The sequence below is a fragment of the Pongo abelii genome, chromosome 13, assembly GCF_028885655.2.
Source record: "Pongo abelii isolate AG06213 chromosome 13, NHGRI_mPonAbe1-v2.0_pri, whole genome shotgun sequence".
NCBI classification, from domain to species: Eukaryota; Metazoa; Chordata; class Mammalia; order Primates; family Hominidae; genus Pongo; species Pongo abelii.
This window is the reverse complement of record NC_071998.2, coordinates 100,070,269-100,095,916: the sequence shown is the minus strand read 5'-3', so window position 1 is coordinate 100,095,916 and position 25,648 is coordinate 100,070,269. Positions and strand designations below refer to the sequence as shown.

At 39.2% G+C, this 25,648-nt stretch overlaps 1 protein-coding gene, 1 long non-coding RNA gene and 1 pseudogene across 3 annotated transcripts in view; 2 read left to right on the top strand and 1 right to left on the bottom strand.

Annotated features, from left to right (window-relative positions):
* Window positions 1-25,648, top strand: part of CTNNAL1 (catenin alpha like 1) — a 68,900-nt gene that overhangs the window by 6,558 nt on the left and 36,694 nt on the right. Inside the window, exons 1-7 of one of the 2 annotated variants that reach the window (XM_054519381.2) lie at window positions 7,279-7,401; window positions 7,607-7,796; window positions 14,071-14,258; window positions 16,036-16,155; window positions 20,384-20,473; window positions 21,519-21,689; window positions 25,323-25,523. In XM_054519381.2, coding sequence (XP_054375356.1) covers window positions 7,294-7,401; window positions 7,607-7,796; window positions 14,071-14,258; window positions 16,036-16,155; window positions 20,384-20,473; window positions 21,519-21,689; window positions 25,323-25,523 — 1,068 coding nt within the window. In that variant the 5' untranslated portion in view covers window positions 7,279-7,293. 2 annotated transcript variants of the gene reach the window in all.
* Window positions 1,169-5,972, bottom strand: LOC129047984 (uncharacterized). Its single transcript, XR_008509936.2, has 3 exons — window positions 5,050-5,972; window positions 2,712-2,797; window positions 1,169-1,333 (listed from the first exon to the last, which is right to left on the bottom strand). It is a non-coding gene; the product is annotated as an uncharacterized LOC129047984 (long non-coding RNA).
* On the top strand, window positions 14,321-14,481 carry LOC112135024 (5.8S ribosomal RNA; annotated as a pseudogene).

The window sequence follows — 25,648 nt, the reverse complement described above, 5'->3', positions numbered from 1 at the left end:
GAGTCACAGAAAGGTTAGATAACTTGCCACATGGTCACATGGCAGAGCCAGAATTCAAAACCAGGCAGAATGATGTCCATGCCCTTAACTGCTGGGATATGCTTTGGTGTTTTGCACTTCTTGACACCCTTTGTTAGAAGCTATCAAGTAAACCCTGATTCTTATTCTTTTATTCCACAGCAGAGTTCTTTAGTACACCAGGTCTTCTTCCCCAAGGGATGCCTTTTCTGCCCTCTTCTCTGGTTCATTCAGGTGTTCTCTAGACTCTGGTGTCAGGGCAACTCCAAGTTATGACTCTCAATTTAATATCATTCCTATTTTTGCAGAACTATAGCTAAGATTGTATTTGGCATATTATAATTTACGAAGCACTCTTGCTAGTTGTCTTTCCCTTGATCCTTAACGTAATCCTGGAAGGTAAGAGAGACGGTGTAGTGATTAAGAGTGTAGGTAGCTCCCCTGGCTTTGTGACCTCGGGCAAATACTTAACCTCTTTAAATTTCAGATTTTTTATCTGTAAAATTAGGGTAATAATAGTATGTACCTATTAGATGCTGGAGAAGCAAGCATTAAAAGAATTGATACATGTAAAACACATAGGCTAGTGCCTGGTACTGTTGTGCTTAACAAATGTTAGTTAGTCTTATTTTTTACATGATAAGGAAAGTGAAGTTTAATCTCAATTTTGTAAAACTGTGTATTTAAGTATCTATATGTATAAAACAAGACTGGAAAGAATTATGCCAGAATTCTCAGAGGATAGTAGGATTATGGGTAATTTTTATTTCTTGAGGCTCTCCTATATTTTCCATTTCTGTTTATAAACAATGAACATGTATAACTTATGAACCTACCTTTTAAAACATTTGAAACTAATTTTAGAATATAAGTAGACCTTAAATAAAGAATGTTACATATTGACTTAGTTCCTCTAAATAAAATTTTAAAGCCATACTATATTTGTACTGAACATTTCCCAGACTGCTTTCCAGTAAAAGGAAGGCAGCCACACCTAATTATGCACTGGGGAAGGCGCTTCTAGTGAAAGCAAAATGTGTCTTTTGGAACTGAACAATAGTTCATATTTTAGCCTAATTGCAGGATCTTTTCTTTGTAATTGAAATTTTAAAACTTTATGTAAATGAAATATTTAATAAACAGAATCACCTTAATCTGTTCGGGTTGCTATAAAAAATACAATAGACTGGGTGCCTTAAACAACAGAAATTTATGCCTCACAGTTATGTAGGCTGGGTAGTCTAGGATCAGGGTTCAGGCAAGTTCAGTATCCGGTGAGGGTCCACATTCTGGTTCATGGACAGCTGTCTTCTCACTGTTCTCTCAGGGTGGAAATGAGTGAGAGAGCTTTCTGAGGCCTCTTTTAAAAGGCATTAATCCCATTCATGAGAGCTCCTCCCCCATGACCTAATCATCTCCCAAAGGCCCCACCTCCTAATACCATCACATTGGGGGTTAGGATTTTAACATAAGGATTTGTGGAGGGGGAGGGGGAATGGGACACAAACATTCAATCTATAGCAAGAACTTAAACTCCTTTCCACTGCAGAGTCTCTTCCAAGATGGTTAGCTTGGAATAGTCAATGCTGAGCAAGTTCTCTTTTTTTTCATGTGATAGTAACAATTCCCTAGAGTCTGTCAGGTGTGGAAAAGGATTAAGCTGGTGCCAATAGGATTTGTTCTCTGCTTCCCAGCAGCATGGCCCACAGTCTTTCTCCAAATTAAAATTATTGTGACTCTTTCACATGATTATGTAATGAGCTTTTAGGTAACATTTCAATTAAAAAAAAATAGGAAAGATTGAAAACCTCCAGTAAAAGAAGGAGTATTAGGTGGGATTTGGTGTCAGTTTAAACCTGGGTTCAAATTCTAAACTAGGCTACTTATTAGTTGTATGAGCCAAGTATGCAATTTCACTCAGGCTCAGTTTTTTAATCTTTAATAATACCTGAGGATTAAGTAAGATAGCTAATTATAGTATGTCTTTGAACACTTACAATAAACTGTTTATGGTACTATGTTAAACACAATGCTTTCATTATTTTATTAACTCTTCTTATTTATTTATTTATTTATTTATTTATTTTTTCAAGACAGAGTCTCGCTCTGTCACCCAGGCTGGAGTGCAATGGCATGATCTCAGCTCACTGCAACCTCTGCCTCCCAGGTTCAAGCAATTCTCCTGCCTCAGCCTCCTGAGTAGCTGGGATTATAGGTGCGCACCACCACGCCGGGCTGATTTTTGTATTTTTAGTAGAGATGGGATTTCACCATGTTGGCCAAGCTGGTCTCAAATTCCTGACCTCATGATCCGCCCACCTTGGCCTCCCAAAGTGCTGGGATTACAAGTGTGAGCCACTGCGCCCAGCCATCTCTTCTTATTAACATTATAAGGCAGAGAAGGCAATATGGCTAAGTGGCTAAGAGGCTAGTCTCTGCAGTCAGAATATCTGGATTTAAATCCTATCTCTCCCATACTTCTTGATGTCCAACTTCCTCATTTGTAAAATAGGGATGATTATTACCCCTATTTTCCAATTTGGGGAAATGAGGATGATTAATATTAACCTATTTCACTGGGTTGTTGTATGACATTATAGGGTAGTGTTTAGGAGTATGGTCCCTAGAATTGAAATGTCTGACTCTGAATCCTAACTCTAGCACTTATTAGCTGTGTGACCTTAAATAAGCACCTTTTAGCATCAGTTTCCTTAGGCTCATGATGTGAGCCTTCTCACTGGGCCGGTCAAGTGTCTTCATGACATGGGAATTGTCTTCCCTAGGGTGAACAGAGAGAAAGAAAGATGAAAACCACAGTGACTCTATGACTTGCCCTCAAAATTAGCATACTGTCACTACTGTTTTATTCTACTAGTTAGAAATAAGTAGCTAAGTTCAGCCCATACTCAAGGCACCTATTTAAGGGAGGAATAGCAAATAATTTGTGGACATATTTTAGAATTACCTACACTCTAACCTCTGCCCACAAATTGTTTACCTTATTCCCACCTGCAAGTAACCTCTCCCCATCCATATCCTCTCCAAAGTCACAACATCAGCTGGAAATCCACAGTGTTGGCATCTATTACAAATACGATCCAGGAGAGACTTCTTGTATGTAGTAGTTCCTTAAGTGTGACGTCTTTCAGTTTTAGGATGACCACTATAGACTCTTCTGTTCAAAAAATGAGAAAATAGAAAGTATAGAATAACTGCTATACAGTCCTGTTCAAAAATGGAAAAAAAATAGGAGCCACTGGTTTATGGTATTCTGAACTCCTCCTGGGCAAATGTTGCCAGTTCCTTGATTAAGACTCAAGTCCTGGAATAGTTTGTGGCTCTTGATTCTGCCCTCTAAGTCATTATTTTACATGAATTGTAGCTCATGTTTGCAGCTGCATAGATTTCTCAGCCTGTTCCCTGCCTATGGAAGTTTGGAGCAGGGGCTGGTATGAAAGCTTCTTTTCATACAAAGATGTATTCCCTTTTTGTCCAAGCTGATAGTGTTTCTGCCAATACGATCATCTTAAAAATTTTGTTGGTCTCCTGTGAGTCTTATTGAATTCATTCTACTAGACAAAATTCCACACCCACAAGTCTCTTTGATATATGCTCTTCTTTAACTTGGGCTTCTGCTGGGACTGCTGAGGAATAATACCTTTAGGCTTCTTAGGAGATCTGTTGTTTACCTGAATGGTTGTCTGAAGCAACACCTTGGACCTTTCTGAGATCTTAAGATTTTATAGTCATACCCTTAGCTTCATCTTTAGGTGCTTTCTTGACACAGCCATAGATTTTATTTTTGCCTGGAAGCCATTCTTAATTTTAGTATGATGTGCCATCTGGAGAAGATTTTTTTTTTTTGAGATGGAGTTTTGCTCTTGTTGCCCAGGCTGGAGTGCAATGGCACGATCTTGGCTTACTGCAATCTCCGCCTCCCAGATTCAAGCAATTCTCTTGCCTCAGCCTCTCGAGTAGCTGGGATTACAGCCATGCACCACCACACCTGGCTAACTTTTTTTTTTTTTTTTTTTTTTTTTTTTTTAGTGGAGATGGGTTTTCTCCATGTTGGTCAGGCTGGTCTCGAACTCCCAACCTCAGGTGATCTGCCTGCCTCGGCCTCCCAAAGTGCTGATGATTATAGGCATGAGAGAAGGAATTTTTAAAACCAGCAAGTTCTGGCTTGTTTTTGTTTATCTGTGTTTCTTTTCATTTTTCTCTTCTCTTACATTTTACTGTAAGCAGGAAAAAGAAACCAGGTAGCACCTTCAAAATCTGCTTTGACATCTCCTTAGTCAGATCTCCCAGTTCATTAGGTATATTTTCTCCCTTTCATGTTAATGAGGGTGACTTTCTGTCACCATATAACAAGGAACCCCTTTTCTCCAGTTTCCAGTAAGATTTTTCTCACTTTTCCTTAAGCTTTTACCCATAGATTCTGCTATGGCCTGATTGTTGGCATTCCCCCAAAATTTATATGTTGGAACTTAACCCTCATAATGATGGTATTAAGAGTTGGGGCCTTTGGGAGGTGATTATGTCACAAGGGAGCCTTCATGAATGGGATCAGTGTTCTTATAAAAGAGGCTTCAGGGAGCCTTGTGAGGACATAGAAGACACCACTTGTGAGGAATGGGTCCTTAGTAGACACCAAATCTGTTGGTGCCTTGATCCTGGACTTCCCAGCCTCCAGAACTGTAAGCAGTACATTTCTGTTATTTATAAATTACTCGGTTTAAGGTATTTTGTTATAGCAGCCCTAACTAAGACAGCTTCCTCAAAGGTCATCATGCTTCTGCAAAGTTTCTTTGACGTTTCTAGTTTTTATTCACTCAAAGTTCTTTCAATTTTCACTGCCCGATTTTACAGCCACTCTCACATTTTAAGTTTTGTTACAGCCTCACCCCAGATCCAGTCACCAAAATCTGTATCAGTTATCTATTGATGCAGAACAAATTAACTGAAATTTAGTGCATTAAAACAACAAACATTATCTTATGGTTTCTGTGGGTTAATTCTAGAGTGGCTTACCTAGTGGTTCTGGAGTGAGGTCTCTCATAAAATCAAAATAAAGATGATTGACCAAGCCTGCAGTAATCTAAAGGCTTGACTGGGGCTGGAGAATCTGCTCTCAAGTTCACTCATTCAGCTGTTGACATGAGGCCTCAGTTCTTCACTATGTTTTGGCCAGAACCTTCAGTTACCTTGTGGGGCTCTCCATAGGGTTGCTTGAGTACCTTCCATTATGTGGCAGTTGGCTTGTTCCCACTGTGATTGATCCTGCAGAGAGTGAGTGAGTGAGTAAGATGAAAGTCACCAGGTGTTCTGTGACCTACTCTTAGAAGCACTCCGTTATTTTCACTTTATTCCATTTATTAGAAGTGAGTCACCAAGTCCAGTCCACACTCATGTGGAGAGAAATGAGGCCCTCCCTCTTGAGGGGAGAATTTGTGGACATGTTTTAAAACCACTACAGAGATTATATGACTTTCCTGCTTAAAAAACCTTCAGTGGTTTCAAACCACTGCGGAGATTATATCACTTTCCTGTTTAAAAAACCCTTCAATGGCTTCAAATTACTACAGAGATTATAGTATTTTCTAGTTTAAAGACCCTTAAGTATCTTCCTGTAATACATAGAATAAAATATAAGTTCTTTTTTTTTTTTTTTTTTTTGGAGATGGAGTCTCATATTGTCGCCTGGGCTGGAGTGCAGTGGTGCAATCTCGGCTCACTGCAACCTCCACCTCCTGGGTTCAAGCGATTCTCCTGCCTCAGCCTCCCAAGTAGCTGGGATTACAGGCATGTGCCACCACACCTGGCTAATTTTTTTTTTTTTTTGTATTTTTAGTACAGATGGGGTTTCACTATGTTGGCCAGGCTGGTCTCGAACTCCTGACCTTGTGATCCGCCCGCCTCTGCCTCCCAAAGTGCTGGGATTACAGGCATGAGCCATCGCACCCGGCCAATATAAATTCTTTATTCCAATTCCAGAACTCTTTATTCCACGCTGGTCCCTGCCCATCCCATCTCTTGGATATTGGTTTTAACTTGCCCCCGACCCACTATCCTTTAGCCACTTCCGACTTCACCTCATTCCTTGAACAGGAGAGGCTCATTCCTCAGGGCTTTTTTTTTTTTTTTCCTCCACTGTTTCTTCTCCTAGAATGCTCTTTATCCTTTGATGTTTGCTGGTCTGACTACCTCGCTATCATTTAGATCTCAGCTTAAATATCACTTCCTCTTAGAAGGAAGACCAATCAATTTCAGGTAGCTACACAGATACTTTATATCACACTATCCTAACATTTTGTACATAACAGTTATATTAAAGTTTATTTTTTGTTTACCTATTTATGTGATTATTAGTTCTCCCCCACTCCTTCACTAGAATGTAAGCCCCATGGGAACGTGGGCTTTTCTTTCTTGTTGATTGTTATTTCAGGTTTGCTTAGAATTTTATATGGGATATGATAGTGTGCAACAAATATATTTTGTGTACTGAATTATTGCTATTCTACCATACTGTAAACCTAATGGGGGTGGGATTGTCTTAGTCTCATTCACTGATACATCCTTAGGAACTGGCATATAGTAGATATTCAAAATTTGATGAAAAGCAATATTGTAGTTGAGGAAATTTAGAGATTAAATTTCCCTAGACCACTTAGCAAGTAATCGCCTAGCCAAGACTCAAACCTAGGTCTATTAATTGTAAATTATTAATACCTAAACATACATATAAAGTGCTTGGCACATAGTAGTTGTGCAAAGAGTAGAAGTGATTCTCTTCCGCTTCTTGTAATTCTCTTCCCCTTCTTTTAATACTAGTACATGTACATTGAGCAGTAGTTGGGAATCTATGTTTTTCATACAACATTTCTTTAATAAATATTCTTAGATGTCAGCATAGTTCATGTACTAGTTTCCTAAGATATTTTGAAGAATTATGTTTGTTTCAGTCAGCTGAAGTTGTCACCTTTTGTATTTTATTTCAGGGCCTGGGATCAAGTGTTAAAACTCTTGGTATTCTGTTTATTTTGAGTCTGATGCAACAAAACTTAGCAAAATGTAAAATATAGATTACAATGCTCATTCTAAAGTATCTAGTTAATTTGGTAAACATGTATGGCACAAGTACTATTTTGTACAACCTGTGCTCCATGGTAGGCAACGGAGTGGAATGGAGAGGAAGAAGAGCTGTCTCTACTCTCATAGCATCTGAAGTCGTAGTAGAGGAAACTAGACCTGAAGTACTTTGGCTTTCTGAATGTAATGATCTATCCGCTTCTACTTTTCTCCTTAGGATTTGTTGAAAGATCTGGAGGGCCTCTGGAACTGTATGCCCCAGATAAACTGCATGCCCCAGATAACTGCCCTCAGGTGAACTTGGAATTGTAATTAATGGAAACATTGTCTTAAGGAATGATGCAGGATACTTTGCTGGTTGCCTCTGTTGAAGCATCTCTAACTATTGATTTAGTCTATTGAGCTATCCAGTATGCCAGGCTTAATTTTCTTTGACTTTGTGATACAGCTTAAAAAAAAAGGTATTGAGATAAAAGTTGCTTTTATCTTTTATTTTTAGATCACCACACTTATTAATCATAAAGATAATACCAAAAAGTCTGATAAAACTCTGCAAGCAATTCAGCGTGTAGGACAAGCTGTCAACTTGGCAGTTGGAAGATTTGTTAAAGTAGGAGAAGCTATAGCCAATGAAAACTGGGATTTGAAAGAAGAAATAAATATTGCTTGTATTGAAGCTAAACAAGCAGGTAGGTGGATATTGATTTTGAAGACTATTCATACCACTTTTATTGCTTGGTTATGATGAAAAATTATTGTTTTATTTTGAGTAAAGATATATAGCTCTTTGATTATGGCTGCCTCAAACATTAAAGGCCTGGATTAGCTTCCGCGAATACTGCACTTTGCTTGGATCAAGTCCTAAATCTGAAACATAGGACTCCTTCACTGGTCAGAGTTAGTGATCGGCCATCCTCATCAGCCATTGAGATGTGAGAGAGATAGAGAAGTGGGAGCTGTGGCCTCTATTCTCTAAGAACATATTAGTCTACTTTCCATGACATAGGAAATGGAAATAAGCATTAGTATCCATTAGTATTCTACAGCAAACAAATCATAGTGACTTCAGACTTCATGATGGTTCACAGTTCTCTATAGATGGTAGCACAGAAGCCTTTGAGAACCTAGGGTGTTTTGAGGACAGCAGCTTTGTTGAAGTATCATTTATCCATTAATTTTTTCAATAAATATTCACTGAATGCTGGTGATATACCAGGCATTGTTTTAGGCCATAGGGAGATAGGCATGGACAAATCAGTCCAAAATCTGCCATCGTGGGCCTTGCATTCTGCTGAGGGAGACAGATCATAAATGAATATATATGTAATGTCAGGTGGTGATCGTTACCATGTAAAAAAAAAAAAAAGCAAGGTAAGAGGAGAACAATGAAGGTGCTGTTTTAGAGAGGGCAGGGTTTTTTAACTTTGGTGCTACTGACATCTTGGGCTGGATACTTCTCTGTTGTGGGAGGTTGACCCGTACATTGTAGGATGTTTATCAGCATTACTAGCTTCTACCTACTAGATGCTGAAAGGTCCCCTCTCCTTCCATGGGACAACCAGAAATAGCTCTAGACATTGCCAAACGTCCCGTGAGGGGTAAAAATGGCCCCCAGTTGAGAACTCCTGGGATAGGAGATTAAGAAGACCTGCTAAGGAAGGAACATTAGAGCAGAGACTGCAATGAAATGAAGGCCTGAGCTATGTGGATACTTGGGGGAAGGGCATTCCTGGCAAGGAGAAAGTGAGAATAGGCAAGGACTGGAATTTTGGACTATGTCCTAAGTGGAATGAGGGATTAGTGGGAGATTTTGTGCTGGGCAGTGACATGATCTCATTTGTATTTTTAAAAGGGTAACTGGTGGATCCTGTATAGAAAATACATTTTAGGGGGTGTGAGGATGGATTCAGAGAAACCAATTAGGAGGTTGTCACAGTGGTCCAGGTGATAGATGATGGTGACTTAGACTAGACGACAGCATTTGAGGTGGTGAAAGGTGGCTTTGTTTCAATATATTGCCAAGGTGGAGCTGATAGGACTGGCTGATGGTTTGGATGTGATAGAAGAGCCAGGGATAACTCCAAGATTTGGGGTATGAACAGCTGGGCAAATGGTGGTGCCATCTACTGAGATGAGGAACTCTGAGGGAGGAGCAGGTCATCAGCAGGAGGAGAGTGATTGCGATAAAACCAAGTAAATGTGGAGGGGTGGACAAGATCATACACGGTCCTGTATGTTATGTGGATGATTTCAACTATTATTCTATACTAGGAGTCATTGAGAAATTTTGAGCCAGTTGAAAGACATATTGTTTTGTGTTATTTTGTTTTGTTTTGTTTTTTCAAAACAAGAACATTTCACAGATGTTTTGTGTTAGAAGTCTTTCTGATAGTGTGGAGGAAGTGAACAAATGAGGACAGCCTGAGAGAAGGTTGAGACTGAAGGCAGGGAGATTAATAGGGAAGCTTTTGTGGTAAAACCAGCTAGGCCAAGTCAGTGTAATAGGGCTGTAAAGAGCAGGAGGAGTACACAAAATACTCATTAAGGTGGTTGAATAGGTAAAAGTAGATTGTTAACTAAAGGAAAGGGAAGACCCTGGGTTGACTTTTGGATTTCTAACCATTCACTGGAACAGAGAATAGGTTTTATGTGGGAAGCAGGGGGGGATATCCTTATTCTATTCATAATTTATATTTTTCCTACTTTAGAAAAGGATTTGAAAGCACTTACAATAAAAGACATGTTCAATAAACTTATTAAAATAGGATGTGAAAATAAACCAGAAACTTTGGCAGACATTATTATTTTAATTAAGCATGAAATTTATCTTTGTACTTCCTGGAAGGCAAGACAAAAATGTGGGAAACAAAGGGTTATATAATCTCATTGTTTGTTGAAAGGAAGCAAACCAGCTTGTAAGAGGAGAGACTTTTTTTCCTGACACTAAATTATTGTGTGGGTGCTTATGAAACAGACGTTACGTAATGGACAATTCAACAGAAAATGTAGAGATGTTCTTCATATTACTGTTTCTTTTTGCAAGAAAGCTTTGTGGTTAAAAAAAAAAAAGAAATTAAAAAATGACTGTTTCTTCTAACAACCATTGATTAAAGCAGGAGTACAGTATTTTTAAACGAAAGGACAACCTGAGTCCTGTGCTCCTTGTTGGCTTTGTAGCATGTCATTGTGCTCAGTGTAAGGTGAGAGAGGAGGACGTGGTACACTGACACGAGTACCATATGCCCAGGCAGCTCCATAAACGGAGTATTTTGGAAGCTGTCAGCTTTCATGGGCCCCACATGTCATCTTCCTCCTAGTGTCACTCAGGTAAGAGTATGAGAATGATGTCTTCTGGAGTTGTAAAATATAGAAGCCTTTTTTTCTCTTAACACATACAAACTTAAGACTTCATTAAATCACTCCTGTAATGTTTCTAGCCCACTCAACCCCTACAAATCATTTTCTTTTTTCGACAACAGTGTTCATTTGAGGGAACTAATATAAAGTAGTAGATAAAGAACTGGAGCTGGCTGGGTGCAGTTGCTCACACCTGTAATCCCAACGCTTGGAGGCCAAGGCGGGTGGATTTCTTGAGCTGTGTCTGAGACCAACCTGGGCAACATAGTGAGTCCCTGTCTCCACAAAACATAAGAAAAAAAAAATAGCCAGGTGTGGTGGTGCGTGCCTCCAGTCCCAGCTACTTGGGAGGCTGAGATGGGAGGATTGTTTGAGCCCAAGGAGGTTGAGGTTGCAGTAAGCAGTGATGGTGCCACTGCACTCCAGCCTGGGAGATGACAGAGTGAGACCCTGTCTCAAAAAAAAAAAAAGAACTAAAGTCTTAGAGTCAGATTGCCTAGACTTTAATCCTAGTGCTTCTACTTGCAGGCAGGGTATATTGGGCAATCTATTAAACATTTCTAAACCTCAGTGTTCTCATCTATAAAATGAGACTGTTAGGGTTTATAGAGGTGTTTTGATATAATGCATGTATCATTTCACACATAGTAAGTGCTCAATAAATATTAGTTGTTATTATAATAATTAATTTTTATTCTTACTTCCCTGTGTTGAACTCTTACATTGTATTGTTGCTTTTTACTTGGCTACCAGGCAAGGTTTATATTTATGTTTTATATGGAAGTTCAACAAATATTTGTGTTTGATTGACCTTGGGTTTTCCTATTAAGACACAGCACTAGTAATGACATATAATAAATTAAAAATGATACCTGTGAAGCTGTAAGACAGCTTTGTGACTTTTTTAGGGAACTGATTTCTGAACAGTTTACACTTTGAGCAACTTTATAATGTTAAGAAAGCATTTGACCATGTTGGTGGAGCCAACCAAATGTTACTATCCCATGTACTTATGAGTTAAATGCCTGGGGTCTAGTCAGAAAAGGGAAAGGTTGAATAATGCCATATGTGCAGGCTTATATGTTGTATCTTTTGTGGTTGAGAGGTGTAGAAAAAAATGAACATTTTCCATAGGATCAGAGGAAACATTTTTATCCTTTTAGCTATTAATGATAGAATGCAAACCGATACTTTTCTTCCTGCCCCTTCTGTATGCCTTAAGGTTAATTCTAAGCACTTTTGTTCTCTGTTCTTTGCTATCAAAACTCTGTATTAGCTACCTATTTCTGTGTAACAAATTAACCCAAACTTAGCAACTTAAAACCACAAACATTTACTATCTAAAACAGTTTTTGAGGGGGCACCAATCAGGGAGTGGCTTCACTGGGTGGCTCAGGGTCAGTGTGCCTCATGAGGTAGCGGTCAGTGTGTTGACCAGGCCTCTGTTACCTGGAAGCTTGACTGCACTGCAGGTCTGCTTCCAGCCTCCCTCTCATGGTTGTTGGCAGGCTTCACTTCCTTGCTGGTGGTTGGCTGGAGGCCTCACTTCCTCTCCACGTAGGTATCTGTGTAGTAAGGGCTGCTTATGACATGGCAACTGGCTTCTCTCAGAGAGAGAGAGCAACCCAGACAACTGCCTCAGTTATTTTAGAACCTAAGCTTGGAAGTGAGATACCATCACTTCCACCATACCAACCCTGGTATGATGTGGGAGGGGACAGACAGCACAAGGTTGTGAATAACAGTAGGTGGGGATCATGGGGAGCCATCTTGAAGGCTGGCTACCACAGAATTCCTCTATCTGTAGCGCTTCAGCTATTGTCATTATACACAAGACATCCAAGTCTGCATTACCAGTCCATGTCTTGTGGCTTATCTTTGGTGTATTCCTGTGTTATTTCAAACAACTGTTGTCTGAAAGTAAAATTATCATCTCTCTTCCAATGCCCTTCAGTTTTCTTTAAGCAACTTAGGTTTACAACTTTGAGGCCATTTTTTCACTCGTTCTTTCCTTCTTATCATTGGTCAGGTACTAATTTTATGTTTTCTTAATGTCTCCCAAATCATCTTCTTAATGTTCCTATGGCTACTATACTAGTAAGGTCCCTACTATTTCACACCCACAATTGATACAATAGCCTGGCTCTAAGTCTTTCCTTTCCATTCTATTTTATGTACTCCTACTAGACTGATCTTTCTTTTTTTTTTTGAGACCAAGTCTCACTCTGTCATTCAGGCTGGAGTGCAGTGGTGCCATCTCAGCTGACTGCAACCTCTGCTTCCCAGGTCCAAGCGATTCTCTGTCTCAGCCTCCTGAGTAGCTGGGATTACAGGCCCCTGCCACCACACCTGGCTAATTTTTGTATTTTTTTAGTAGAGACCGAGTTTCGCCATGTTGGCCAGGCTTGTCTTGAACTCCTGACCTCAGGTGATCCACCCGCGTCGGCCTCCTAAAGTGCTAGGATTACAGGTGTGAGCCACTGTGCCTGCCAGACTGATCTTTCTAAACCTTGACTTATATTTCACCCTGTGGCCTCTCCATTAAGATTCCAGTACTTTTTACTCAAGATTCTTAGCCTATGAGCTGACACATTATTTTGTGTATGTAATAGAATTGGCAGGAGGGCTTTTGTAAGAAAATCAATCCATTAGGCACACAGGTATATTTAGGACTTTAAAAAATTATCTTGAACACTATAAGTTGGTTAAAGGTTTATTATTTTAAAAATCTTTTTAACAGTATGGAGGTTTGAAGAATATTGTAGCCTTGTATTGTAATACAAGAATACTTGGATTGTTTTATTAGTAGATAATTACCATTACAGAAATCAAAAGTTTTGATAGCAACAGTGAAGAAGATAATTTTTCTAGAGGGTTGGGAGTTCAATTAATAGAATGGTTTATGCTGGGCATCATAAGAAGTTTATATAAATTCAAACTGCAGCCTAATTGAGGGCCAGCCTGTGGTTTGAATTCTCAGGAGGGAGGCTTTTGTTTTGTTTACTTTCCCCACCCAAAGTCCAGGCTGACTGACAGACAAACTTCCTTATTGTTTCTTTTTGCCTATTGACAGTTCTTTCCGGGCCCCCATTATATTGAAGATGTCATCCCTTGGGGCCCAAAGCCCTGTCTTTTTTCTCTCTCTGAGGATCCGTGAAAACCCAAGGCGGTTCAGCTTGTGGAGATTGGCAGTGACCCCTGACTTCTCCCTGGCCTCGCCCCAGCCCAAGCCTTGGCACCTGCTTACTGCTTGGGTTTTAGGGTATTCTTTGGTTTTTGACTCATGGGATTTCTCTTACTGTCTTGTAGGACAGGAGGCTTTTAGATTGTGTAGTTTGCATTACCACTGGAAACAAAAATTATGATGTTTTTCAAACTGGGTGAGGGCAAAATTTGTCACAGTTCTTAAGAGTGTGCTATTATTTTCTGGTTAGAAAGCTTCGTATGATAATCCCTACAATCGTCAAGGTGAAACCGTTTCTTGTTCCTGAAGTAAGACTCCAAAGCTGAGTTTCTCCTCATTGTGCCGTACCTTCAAGGTTAGAGAGAAGTCTAGATTTTAATTTGTATGCCCGTTTAACTTTCTCCCCTCGCCTTTCTTGTTAGGAGAAACAATTGCAGCACTTACAGACATAACCAACTTGAACTATCTGGAATCTGATGGGCAGATCACAATTTTTACAGACAAAACAGGAGTGATAAAGGCTGCGAGATTACTTCTTTCTTCAGTGACAAAGGTGTTGTTGCTGGCAGACCGAGTAGTCATTAAACAGATAATAACATCAAGAAATAAGGTACTTACCTTTCTGATGTTGCTGTATTTTTGTCTTTCTGTGTTGTTCAAAGTGCTTTTTATGACTCTTAGTGGTGGATCACTTGGCTCATGTGTCGATGAAGAATGCAGCTAGCTGTGGGAATTAATGTGCATTGCAGGATACATTGACACGCTGATCATCCATATGTTGAATGCACCTGTGGCCCTGGGTTCCTCCTGGGGCTATGCCTGTCTGAGCGTTGCTTAAAAAAAAAAAAAAAAATTCTTTTTACGTTAATTGTAAGTAATTTGGCAATGCTTGTCTATTATAATTGTTTATAACTGTGTCTGTAGTTTAAAAGTAGTGTTTCTTCTATATGTGTAATTCTTAAATGATGGGTATGCTGTGCCTAAACTTCTGAATGCAAGTAATGTCTCCTCTTAGAGAATCATTATCCACTTGTTGAGGCTTATTGGTAAAAGCTTTAAATGTGTACAACATTTGGAAAGAAGAGGCGAGCACCATGATAATGTATGTAGCAGAAACCTAGTTGATAAAAATACTGAATTCTTCAGTACTTTTTTTCCCTCCCAAATCAGAGACTAACAATATATAACTTAAGACACAGTTAAATCAGTGGAAATGATAATTATCCACAGCTACAAAATTTCTGTATGCAGAGTCCCTAAAGGTTACTGAATAATCTCAAAACTTACAGAACGGATTTAAACTCTTCCAGTCCAGAAGTTAATCTCTCAGATGATGGTCATGATCCATGATCATCTGGGAATCCAGGGTATGTACGATCACTTCTTGCTTTGGATAATTCCCTAGGCAAAGAGGAGAGCGGTTGGCCAGGGAAGGAGTTGTCCTAGTAGGATTTGAGGATAAAACCACCTGATAAGTGTTGAATGAATCAGAAATTGGAGAGGTGGATCTGGCAGCGCTGGAGAAACACAAACAACCTTCCCCTCTTTGAAAGATGGAGGTTCTCACAGTGGTGGCAATGTGCCTTATCTGTGTTAGTCGCCTGAACTTCCTGAGCTGCCAGGGCAGATTAACATGCCAAATATTCATCATATTCTCAGGAAAAATAAGTAAACACAGGATATCTGTGTTTTTTTTAACTTATCCTGTGACTAAAACAATCTAATAATGTTATTTTAAAGAAAAGTATTTGAAAATATGTTTCACATCTATTTACTTTGTTTCTTACATCAAGAAAACACATAACATTTTAGTCATTGGCTCTACCAGATTCACACACTCTTTATTCACCCCTGATGGCCCATTCCTGACTGAGCCAGACTAATTTTCCTACTCTTAAAGTCCCACACTTCCCTTTCGAATCTATACTCTGCAGATGATGAGGTTCCTTCTGCTTTCCTGAGAATATTAGGGTTCCGGTCATCCTGGTTCACTGAACCTTAAAGCTTGTGTGTGCTGACTTTCATCCTCACCCCTTCCCAGTTCTCTGAAGATTTGATTACTGTGGTCCTGCCCATTACCACCTTTTAGACTTGGCTACATAAATGATCCCTTCCTTTGTATACGTAGTCATTTCTTTTATTCTTTTTCCTTTTTTTCCAAGTAACTCAAAATCTCATCGTATAAACAAATCATTCCCCTAATAGTTCTGTGCCTTGAATCTACTTCTACTTCTCTGAGCATCCCCTTCTGTGTCTTCTATCTGGCTCCTCCTTCTCAGCTTTCACCTAGAATTCAGAATTTTCCTTTTTTTCTCTCTACTCAGCCTTGACAATCTCAGTCTCTTGTGTAGCTATCACCAAATAATGAAATATTATCTGTTTTGCAGGTTCTCGCAACTATGGAAAGACTAGAGAAAGTGAATAGCTTTCAAGAGTTTGTCCAAATATTCAGTCAATTTGGAAATGAAATGGTGGAGTTTGCACATCTGAGTGGAGATAGACAAAATGTATGTATTCATCACATTTTACAATCTTCAGATAAATACATACTTTTTAGTTTGGATGGAGGTATGATCTTTAGGATTGTTTGGATTGGTTTCTTTGCTTATTAAGTCTATAGCCTTGGTCTTGAAAGCCTTTCATAGACAAGCCAGGATAAAGTAAGTAGATCTGTATGTCTTTTTTTGTACATTTATAACAGTTAATTTTGTTCCCACCTCACACACTGGGAAAGGTCATACTTGCCTTCAGGGCTCAACTCAAGTACTTCTTCTTTTTATTTGGTTAATTTCTCTTTTATGAAGCTTTCCATTTGATTCCTCTACTAGGGCTCAGGCACATAAAATTGAGTCATCATGTGTATTCTTATAGTGTCTTGTTAAATATTTGTTATTCTTATCGTATTAGATTAATAGTAATAACCCAAGCCATTATTTATTTGCACTGCCTATGTGTTAGATACTTAATATACATGATCTCATTTAATTCTCAAAACATCCCTATGAGGTAGGTATTGTTAGCTACTGTTTTACGTATAGGGAAACTGAACCTGAGACAAGGATAAACTTTTCCCGAGGTCACTATGCTAGCAGATCGAACTCGGTTATATCTGATTCTAAAGCCTGTAGTTCTCAAACTACAACATGATATTTGTTTTTTATTTTATTTTATTTTATTTTATTTTTTTTGAGATGGAGTCTCGCTCTGTCACCCAGGCTAGAGTGCAGTGTCGTGATCACGGCTCACTGCAACCTCCATCTCCTGGGTTCAAGTGATTCTCATGCCTCAGCCTGCTGAGTAGCTGGGACTACAGGCATGCACCACCACATCCAGCTAACTTTTTGTATTTTTAGTAGAGACAGGGTTTCACCATGTTGGCCAGGCTGGTCTCGAACTCCTAATCTCAGGTGATCCGCCTGCCTCAGCCTCCCAAAGTGCTGGGATTACAGGCGTGAGTCACCGTGCCCAGCCAATATTAGTTCTTTATGGGTCTGTTCCCCAATTCAGACAGTAAGCTCCTCAGTTTTGGGAGATGGAAGATCATATTATGTCTAGGATTGACTTTTCCTTGTTGGGGTATTTGTGTAGGAGTCGGTCTTGTTGGCAGGTTAAATATATATAATAATTGACCATTTCTTGGGATGGTTCTGGGTGTAGTCCCATAGGCTAGTCTCTCGGTTTTTGATATGAACTTTCCCAATTGCAGCTGGAGTTGAAAAATGGGTATTGGTCTGGCAAGTGGCAGGCTAAATAATGGCTTTGGTTTCTAATACCAATGGTGTTTCTATAGGCAGGTACCTTATTGTTTCATTTTCTGTCTGCCAGTATTGTTCTTTATAAAACAAATTTTCTTTCTTTTCCTTCTCTTTCTCTTAATCTTCCTTCTTCTCCTTATTCTCCCCAATGATAATTATTAGCCTGAGTATTTTTATAATAATAATAGCTTATCATCTAGCATTTTCTTGATCACTTGAGCAAGCGTGGCATGAGTCATAGGTTCTAAAGCTGCCATCCTTCAGTTACACTTCCTACAGGATCCTCTTCAGCGTCTGGACATAACTGAAAAATTTTCACCATCATTTTGATTTGTAGTTAGAAATTTGGCATGGAGAACATTTTATTTTTCTCAATTCTTGTAATATTGTGATCCAACATTTAAAAACTTCTGGCTGAAGAGGTATCTATTTTTAACAATTTAGCTCATTAAATATGGGACCCCTGAAACTTACTGGCAGCCTTTTTATCATCTGTGTTTGATAAGTGCTACTCCTGGGTCATTTTTTTGGAATATGCATCCAGGGTTCAAATGCTTTCTCCTTTAGAATAGTCAAAATATCCTGCAAAGAGCTATAGGTCAGTTGCATTCTCAGTTTTCTCAGCAAATATTCATCAGCTGCTTACTGTTAACCAAATACTACACTAGGTGTTGAGGATTCAATAGTAAATAAAAGTGACAAAAACCTCTGCACTCATGGAGCTTATGTTTTAGTAGGGGTGGGAGGAGATAGACAGTAAAAGAGAAACATGCATGGTGTGTTCAAAGAACACGAAGGCCAGTGGATGGATCAAAGTGAGCAAAGGGAAAGGGTAATAAGATGAAATCAGAGAGGTAGTGGGCAGGCCAAACTGTGTAAGGACTTTGGCTTTAAGTAAAATGGGGAGCCATTGGAGGTTTGGAGTAGGAGAATGACGTTTTCTGACTTACATTTTAACAGTATCACTCTAGCTGCCATGTTGAGAATAGTTTGCGTGGAGACAAGGGCAGAGGCAGGAGACCACTCAAGAGGCTATTACAGTAATCTATTGAGAGATGATGGTGACCTGGACTAAGGTGGTAGAAAGTGGCAGTGGTGAGGCTGGGCATGGTGGCTCATGCCTGTAATCCCGGCACTTTGGGAGGCTGAGGTGGGTGGATCACCTGAGGTCAGGAGTTTGAGACCACCCTGGCCAACATGACGAAACCCCATCTCTTCTAAAAATACAGAAATTAGCTGGATGTGGTGGCACACGCCTGTAATCCCAGCTACTCAGGAGGCTGAGGCACAAGAATTGCTTGAGCCCGGGAAGCAGAGGCTGCAGTGAGCTGAGATCATGTCACTGCGCTCCAGTCTGGGCAAGGGAGGGAGACTCTGTCTCAAAAGGAAAAGAAAGTGGCAGTGGTGACAGCCTTACCCAAGTCTGGGAAAATACTTCTGGAGGTATTGGGATGCTTTGCTTAGTGCTTCATGGACCATCTGGGTTTTATGGACGCCTCTGTTTTGTCCTGTGGACCAGCCCTTTCCAGGTTGAGATGCCATCTTTTTCTGTTGCTTGTTATCACCATACAGCATATGGTGTCATATGTGGCTTGTAAGTGTCAGGTATGGCATACACACTTGATGCATTGTCAGCTAGACCCACAGGTGGTTTTGAAAGGAGTCCTGTCCAAAATGTTAAAGACAAGAGGAATGGGTGGAAATTTTATAAGCAACCTCAACCTTTATCTGATAGGTACCCAGGATGGATGATACTCACATATAGGACACAGTTCTTTGGGATGTGATCTGCTTTAGCTTTGGGGTTATATGCACTTTGTCGTACACTATTTGTAATTCCATCTCTATCTCTTATTAAATCTATATTGGGATGCAAGTGAGTGAGAGTGATATTATTGTGTAGGACTAACTTCTGAATCCATTCTAATTTATTCAAGCAAATTTACTTTCAAAGGCAAATCATTTTCAGACTTTAGGTTTTTCTTATTTGTAAGAAAGGGCCTTTAACCTAACTTACAAATAAAAAAGGCTAACGTGACAGGGAAAAATTTTATGTAATTCAAATTTCAATGTCCATAAATAAAGTTTTCTTAGAACACAGCTGTTCTTATTTATTTGTGTATTGTCTCTGTTTGCTTTCACACTACAATGACAGAATTGAGTAGCTGTGATGGAGACCATATAGCTCAGAAGGCCTCAAATGTTTATCTGGGCTTTAATTGAAAGTATTGCTTACCTCTGATTTAGATATAATAACCAAATTATTAACAGAGTATTTTGTTGTAGATTTGATCAGCAAACTTTGGCTACCTCATATGAATAGCACACATTCTATTGAGGGCTCTGTGAGGAGAAGCCACCCCTCACCAAAACAAATTCAATACACAGTGCTTTCTTAGGTGTTCCTTTTCAATCTTGTTGGGGAAAATTATCTACCCAAGAAATATCTTAAGAATATTTCAGAGCAGCATATTGATTAAGATTAAGACAAACGAACCCCAATTTGAGATGCATAGCAGTTAGATGGGATTAATTAGACGAGGCTCCTTAAAGAATTGACTTGTAAGTGTCTGTTTTGAAGGAAATAATAGTCAATAGATGCTCAGTAGACAATTTACTTTTAATTAAGTAAGACATGGGCTGGGTGTTTCTGGTTAGGATGCAGTGTGTGCACTTGACGTGAGAATGTCAGGTATGACAGAACACCAGAATGTCAACCGTGTGCAGCCTCTACCTGTGTCTCAGTTCCTGGCTTTCTAGCCCTTACTAAGAGTAGCTTTTTCTTTCTACTCTTATTGTGTTGATGTGTTTATATTGAAGCAGTGACAGTTTGTAAAACTCTATCCTGGTTTTTTTTTTTTTTTTTTTCACTTAACAATATTACTGAATTTTTGAGTATTAGTGTTGAATAAATACTTTTTTAAGAAATTGGGTTGTTCACATGATCTTAGACTCCTCCGTGATTTTATTTCATATTTAGGATTTGAAAGATGAAAAGAAAAAGGCAAAAATGGCAGCAGCTAGGGCAGTTCTTGAAAAGTGTACGATGATGCTTCTCACAGCTTCAAAGGTAAGACAATTTTGGTTTTACTGTGTAATAAATTAATAATTAGAACACCCGACTAAATGCATTTAACTTACATAATTTACATTTTAAAAAAGATCAAAGTGATAACTTAGAACATAGGCCTGAATAGTTAAATCTCAGTTATTATTTATAAGAATGCTAACTTTCTTACCCAACTCCAAATAATAATTAATTTATGAGTCAGCTTTGATTGAACAGCTCAGCAGAACATGGTATATTAGGTGCTATGAATTAAGGCCTGTCACACATGGTAGCTGCCTGCAGGGTTTTTCCAGTCTCATTGAGGAGCCAGCACATGTGCTCTAGAAAAAGCTAGACAAGTTAAGATCTGTTAAATACAGCGGAGTAAGAAGTCAGCCCTTAATTAGTTTATTCTGTAAATTCACCCTTTAATTTCTGTTTCCACTTTTAACAAAATTATCAATCAAGAATATTTCCAAACAGCAGTTGGCCAGCAAATTGGTGCAATTCTAGAATGAATGAGTAAAATGTCTCTTTAGGAGTTTGTTTGGAATAACCTTTTCTTCTGAGAGTATTTACCCTGTGCTAGAATCAGTGAAGCCACAAAAACAGACTTCGTGGAACCCACTCAGAAGGCTCTATTTTGTCTAGGCCCTTGAGTTTTTCATTTACATTATTTTTTAGAAGTCAAGATGCATCCATGATCATATTTCATCTCTGTTCATTTCATTTTTCTTCATTCTTTTTCATTTCTTGCATGTGTAAGGCAACATTTAAAATAGTTTTAATCATGATGAAAAGAGATTTTTTCCCAAAAAAGTTTTAAGTAAACTTACTATTGAAGTGTAAAGGTATAGTTTTGCACTCTGCTTTTTTTATTTAACTTTGCTATCGCTTTTTACTCATCCTGCTTCCACTTTAGTGAGGAGAAGCAGCTGAGTGAGCCAGGGACCCAGGAGATTTTGGTAAAGAACCATTTTTCTTAGCATGACATGTTCTCTGTAAGATTTTTGTGCATTATGACATAAATCAAATATTAAAATAAAAATTTTCTATTGTTTTGAAGACATGTCTGAGGCATCCTAACTGCGAATCAGCCCATAAAAACAAAGAAGGGGTATTTGACCGTATGAAAGTGGCATTGGATAAGGTCATTGAAATTGTGACTGACTGTAAACCGAATGGAGAGACTGACATTTCATCTATCAGTATTTTTACTGGAATTAAGGAATTCAAGGTAAGAATAAAGAGAGTATATTTTTATTTTTCTCTTTTTATTTTATTTTAATTTTTTGAGATGGAGTCTCGCTCTGTTGCCCAGGCTGGAGTGCAGTGGTGTGATCTCGGCTCACTGCAACCTCCACCTCCTGGGTTCTAGCGATTCTTGTGTTTCAGCCTCCCAAGTAGCTGGTACTACAGGCATGTGCTACCATGCCTAGCTAATTTTTATATTTTTGGTAGAGATGGGGTTTCACCATGTTGGCCAGGCTGGTCTCAAACTCCTGACTTCAGGTGATGTACCCGCCTGGGCCTCCCAAAGTGCTGGGATCACAGGCATGAGCCACTGCACTCAGTCTTTTCTTTCCATTTTAAAGGAGCATCATTATGTATAGTATCCATATTTTTGTGTAATGTTTTAGAACAATGCTTCACAAAAGCAAATATATCTATTTAAAGCAATGCCACTCTGTACAAACTTGTTGCTGAGTAATATTTACATTAAAGGTGTGTTTACAAAGAACACTGGTCTTTGGTTATAGTAGCTACTCTGGCCCTGTTTAGCTGTATGGTTTAGCTATAGCCTCCTGTTTAAAAGAATGTTCCCTTCCTGTTTTTTGAGCAGTGCCATATATTTTTGAGCAGTACCATCCATAGGATGATGGTGAGCAGCAAATCATTTCTGCTAGAATTCCTGCTTTTCTATGTGTTAGAGGGTTTTTACTTTGAGACTATAGTATTAGTAATAATTAAAATTTAAAAATCAACAGTAATATACACTAACAGTTATTGAGTCCTTACTCTGTGCCAGCCCTTTTCTGAGTGCTTTAAATATATGAACTTATATAATCCTCAAAGAACTATTGCTGTTATTTCCATTACACTGTTGAGGAGCTTGAGAAACAGAAAGGAGATTAACTTGCTGGCTACTAAGTACCAGAGTTGGGATTTGAAACTAGGCAGTGTGACTCCAGGAAGTCTGACTTCTCATCAGAAGTCATAGACATGGTGAAGATGCTTTCTGGGTAAGAGCAGTGTCTGAGTTGGGAGGGCCCTAAGAAGTCGTCTAGTACAATGCCCTCCTTTAACAGATCAGAAAATTAAGGCCCTGAGAAGTTATCCAAATGCTAAAGGTTCCCACCTCTTTAACAGACAGGGCTATGATGAGAATGGCATTCTTTCCATTTTACTGCACTTTGATTTATTTTATTTATTTATTTTCGAGATGGAGTCTCATTCTTGTTTCTCGGGCTGGAGTGTGGTGGCACGATCTTGGCTCACTGCAACCTCCACCTCCTGGGTTCAAGCGATTCTCCTGCCTCAGCCTCCTGAGTAGCTGGGATTACAGGCACCCACCGCCACAGCCAGCTAATTTTTGTACTTTTAATAGAGATGGGGTTTTGCCATGTTGGCCAGGCTGGTCTCGAACTCCTGACCTCAGGTGATCCGCCCACCTCGGCCTCCCAAAGTGCTGGGATTACAGGCGTGAGCCACCATGCCTGGCCCTGGACTTTGATTTCTAATTGTGTGAAGGTCTAAGTAGCAACATGGGGTGAAAAGACAGTAATGGAAAGAATATCTCTTTTTGCTCTTAATAAATATTTTATTTAATCCCTACCTGCCCTTTAGGTGGATATAATTATATACTGTTTTTTTGTTTTTTGTTTTTTGTTTTTTTTTGAGGAGGAGAGCTAGTAAGTGGTAGAACACTTCTTTAGGCCCAGGCTCTAATCCCAAAGTCCATGACCTTTCACTTTACACCTCTGGGTTTGTTTATATGATGCCAGTCCTACCACTGAGTCTTCCTGAGGAGAAAGAAGCTGTAGGGACCAAACCTTCTCTTAGAAATTTTATTGCTGAAAGGGATCTTAGAGATTATTTTTCTAATCTTCCGTTTTTACAAATGCTGAGGGAGGAGTTGTGTTGTCAAAGGATAATTAGGGAAACAAGTCAGGTGAGAGACATCTTTTGCCACTTGCTGCTGCATTTCTGGTGCAGGTGAAGGAGGGGCAGTGCTCTGCCTGTGGCTGCTGCTGACAGCTCTGGCTGTTGCCCTCTCACCATCAGGCGTGCTGGAGGCAGAGCTGTTATAAATAGGCTCAGTCTCACTGTCTGTGATTATCTCTTTGGCATCTTACTTTTTTTCTGATGGAGAGTATAATCTATGGAGGGAAACTGGGTACTTTGCTGTATTTGATACCATGACTATATGGACAAATGTTATGAAACCATATCAGTAAATAGCCTCTTTAAAAAAAACCCACAAAACTCCACTAAGTTGCTGTCTAAAAACATGTATATTTTCTCTCTAAAGGGAAAATAAAAAACCTTAACATAAATGGTATGAGGCCAATATAACTGATTTTTATGTTTTAATTCTGTTTAAATTCTCAAATTTAATTCTCTTAAATTAATAAAATAAATTTAATTCTCTGAGAAGATCCCCATTGTAAATTCCATACCTTACTATTATCCATATTCTTTCCTAGCTTAAATACAAGTTTCTGTCTACCTAGGATGGAGTGATCACCTGACACAACTTGGGCCAAGAGCAGGAGGGGAAGCAAGGACTCTCCTATGGCATCTTGACTTTCCCAAACTTTGATATTTTCATGGATCATGTTAAAATGGGTCACATATAAGGGTTAATTAAAATAACATTTGTGAAAGGACTTTGAAGTGTTAAACAAATGTAAGGTATCCTTATTATCACATTCATTGTGACCATAATCGTGATCATTACCGCTTGTTGCCTCTTGGCCCAAGTTGTCTGTGTGACATATTTCATGGACTGTAGTGTTTTACAGGGTTGAAATGGCATGATGCATTGTAGAAAGCTGAGAGAGAAAGACTGCACACGTGAGCATGTGTTCATCACATAGTCAAGGAACTCCAAACAGGGTGGCTGAAGTGAAAGGTTGTTAGGGGGTTCAGGGGGTGACATAGACTGTTAGAGAAGTATATAAAGACAGGCCATAGAGGATTTTGTGCTATACCATAGACGTTTGGGCTTGGTTCTCTAGATGGTGAGGAGCTATTAGAGGGAGGTGGCAGTATCAGATGATTTACATTTTAGATTATACAGACCCTCTGGTAGAGGATGTTTGGGTCAGTAAGGTGCCGTTGGGGACTTTAAACAAAATGTAGGGAGACCAGTTAGGTGACTAGGAGAGTCTTTGCTGAATTAACGAAGGAAAAATGGATGCCTTCCTCAGTCCTTCTCACACCCTACATCTTCCACACCATCCTTCCCCCTGGGCTCAGCACATTTCATATTTGGGTGTAACTTATCTTCCAGGACTTTGCCTAGGCATTTTCTCAGATGCAAATCTTTTACCTGGAGGCTGGTTCATTTTTCCTACTGGTTGCTACAGGATGATGCTCTTTCTGCCTTAGTATTCACTGATCTCATAGGAATGTCATTGTATTAATTATTCTAGGAATGGTGCTTTGCATGGATATTGAAGGCTTTTGAGCAATGTGTCCTCCTGGGTTAGTGGCAAATATAGATATCATTGGTGGCTGTATTCCCCCTCAGGTTGGGAAAAGAAAATGCTAGTGTTTTCCTGGGCACTGTTAGAAATTACAGCCCATTTTGGTCAGGTGGGAATATTGACTCACATGGATGGATAGATGTCCTTTCTGTTCTCAGATGAATATTGAAGCTCTTCGGGAGAATCTTTATTTTCAGTCCAAAGAGAACCTTTCTGTGACATTGGAAGTCATCTTGGAGCGTACGGAGGACTTCACTGATTCTGCCTACACCAGCCATGAGCACAGAGAACGCATCTTGGAACTGTCAACTCAGGCGAGAATGGAACTGCAGCAGTTAATTTCTGTGTGGATTCAAGCTGTAAGAACTTTTTTTAAAATCAAAGTAAATCTTATATAATGGCTTTCCTATGAAGTTTTGCAAGATATGGAAGCTATATAATCACCAGGAGTATGAATTTGTTCCAGAATGGGACAGGATATCTC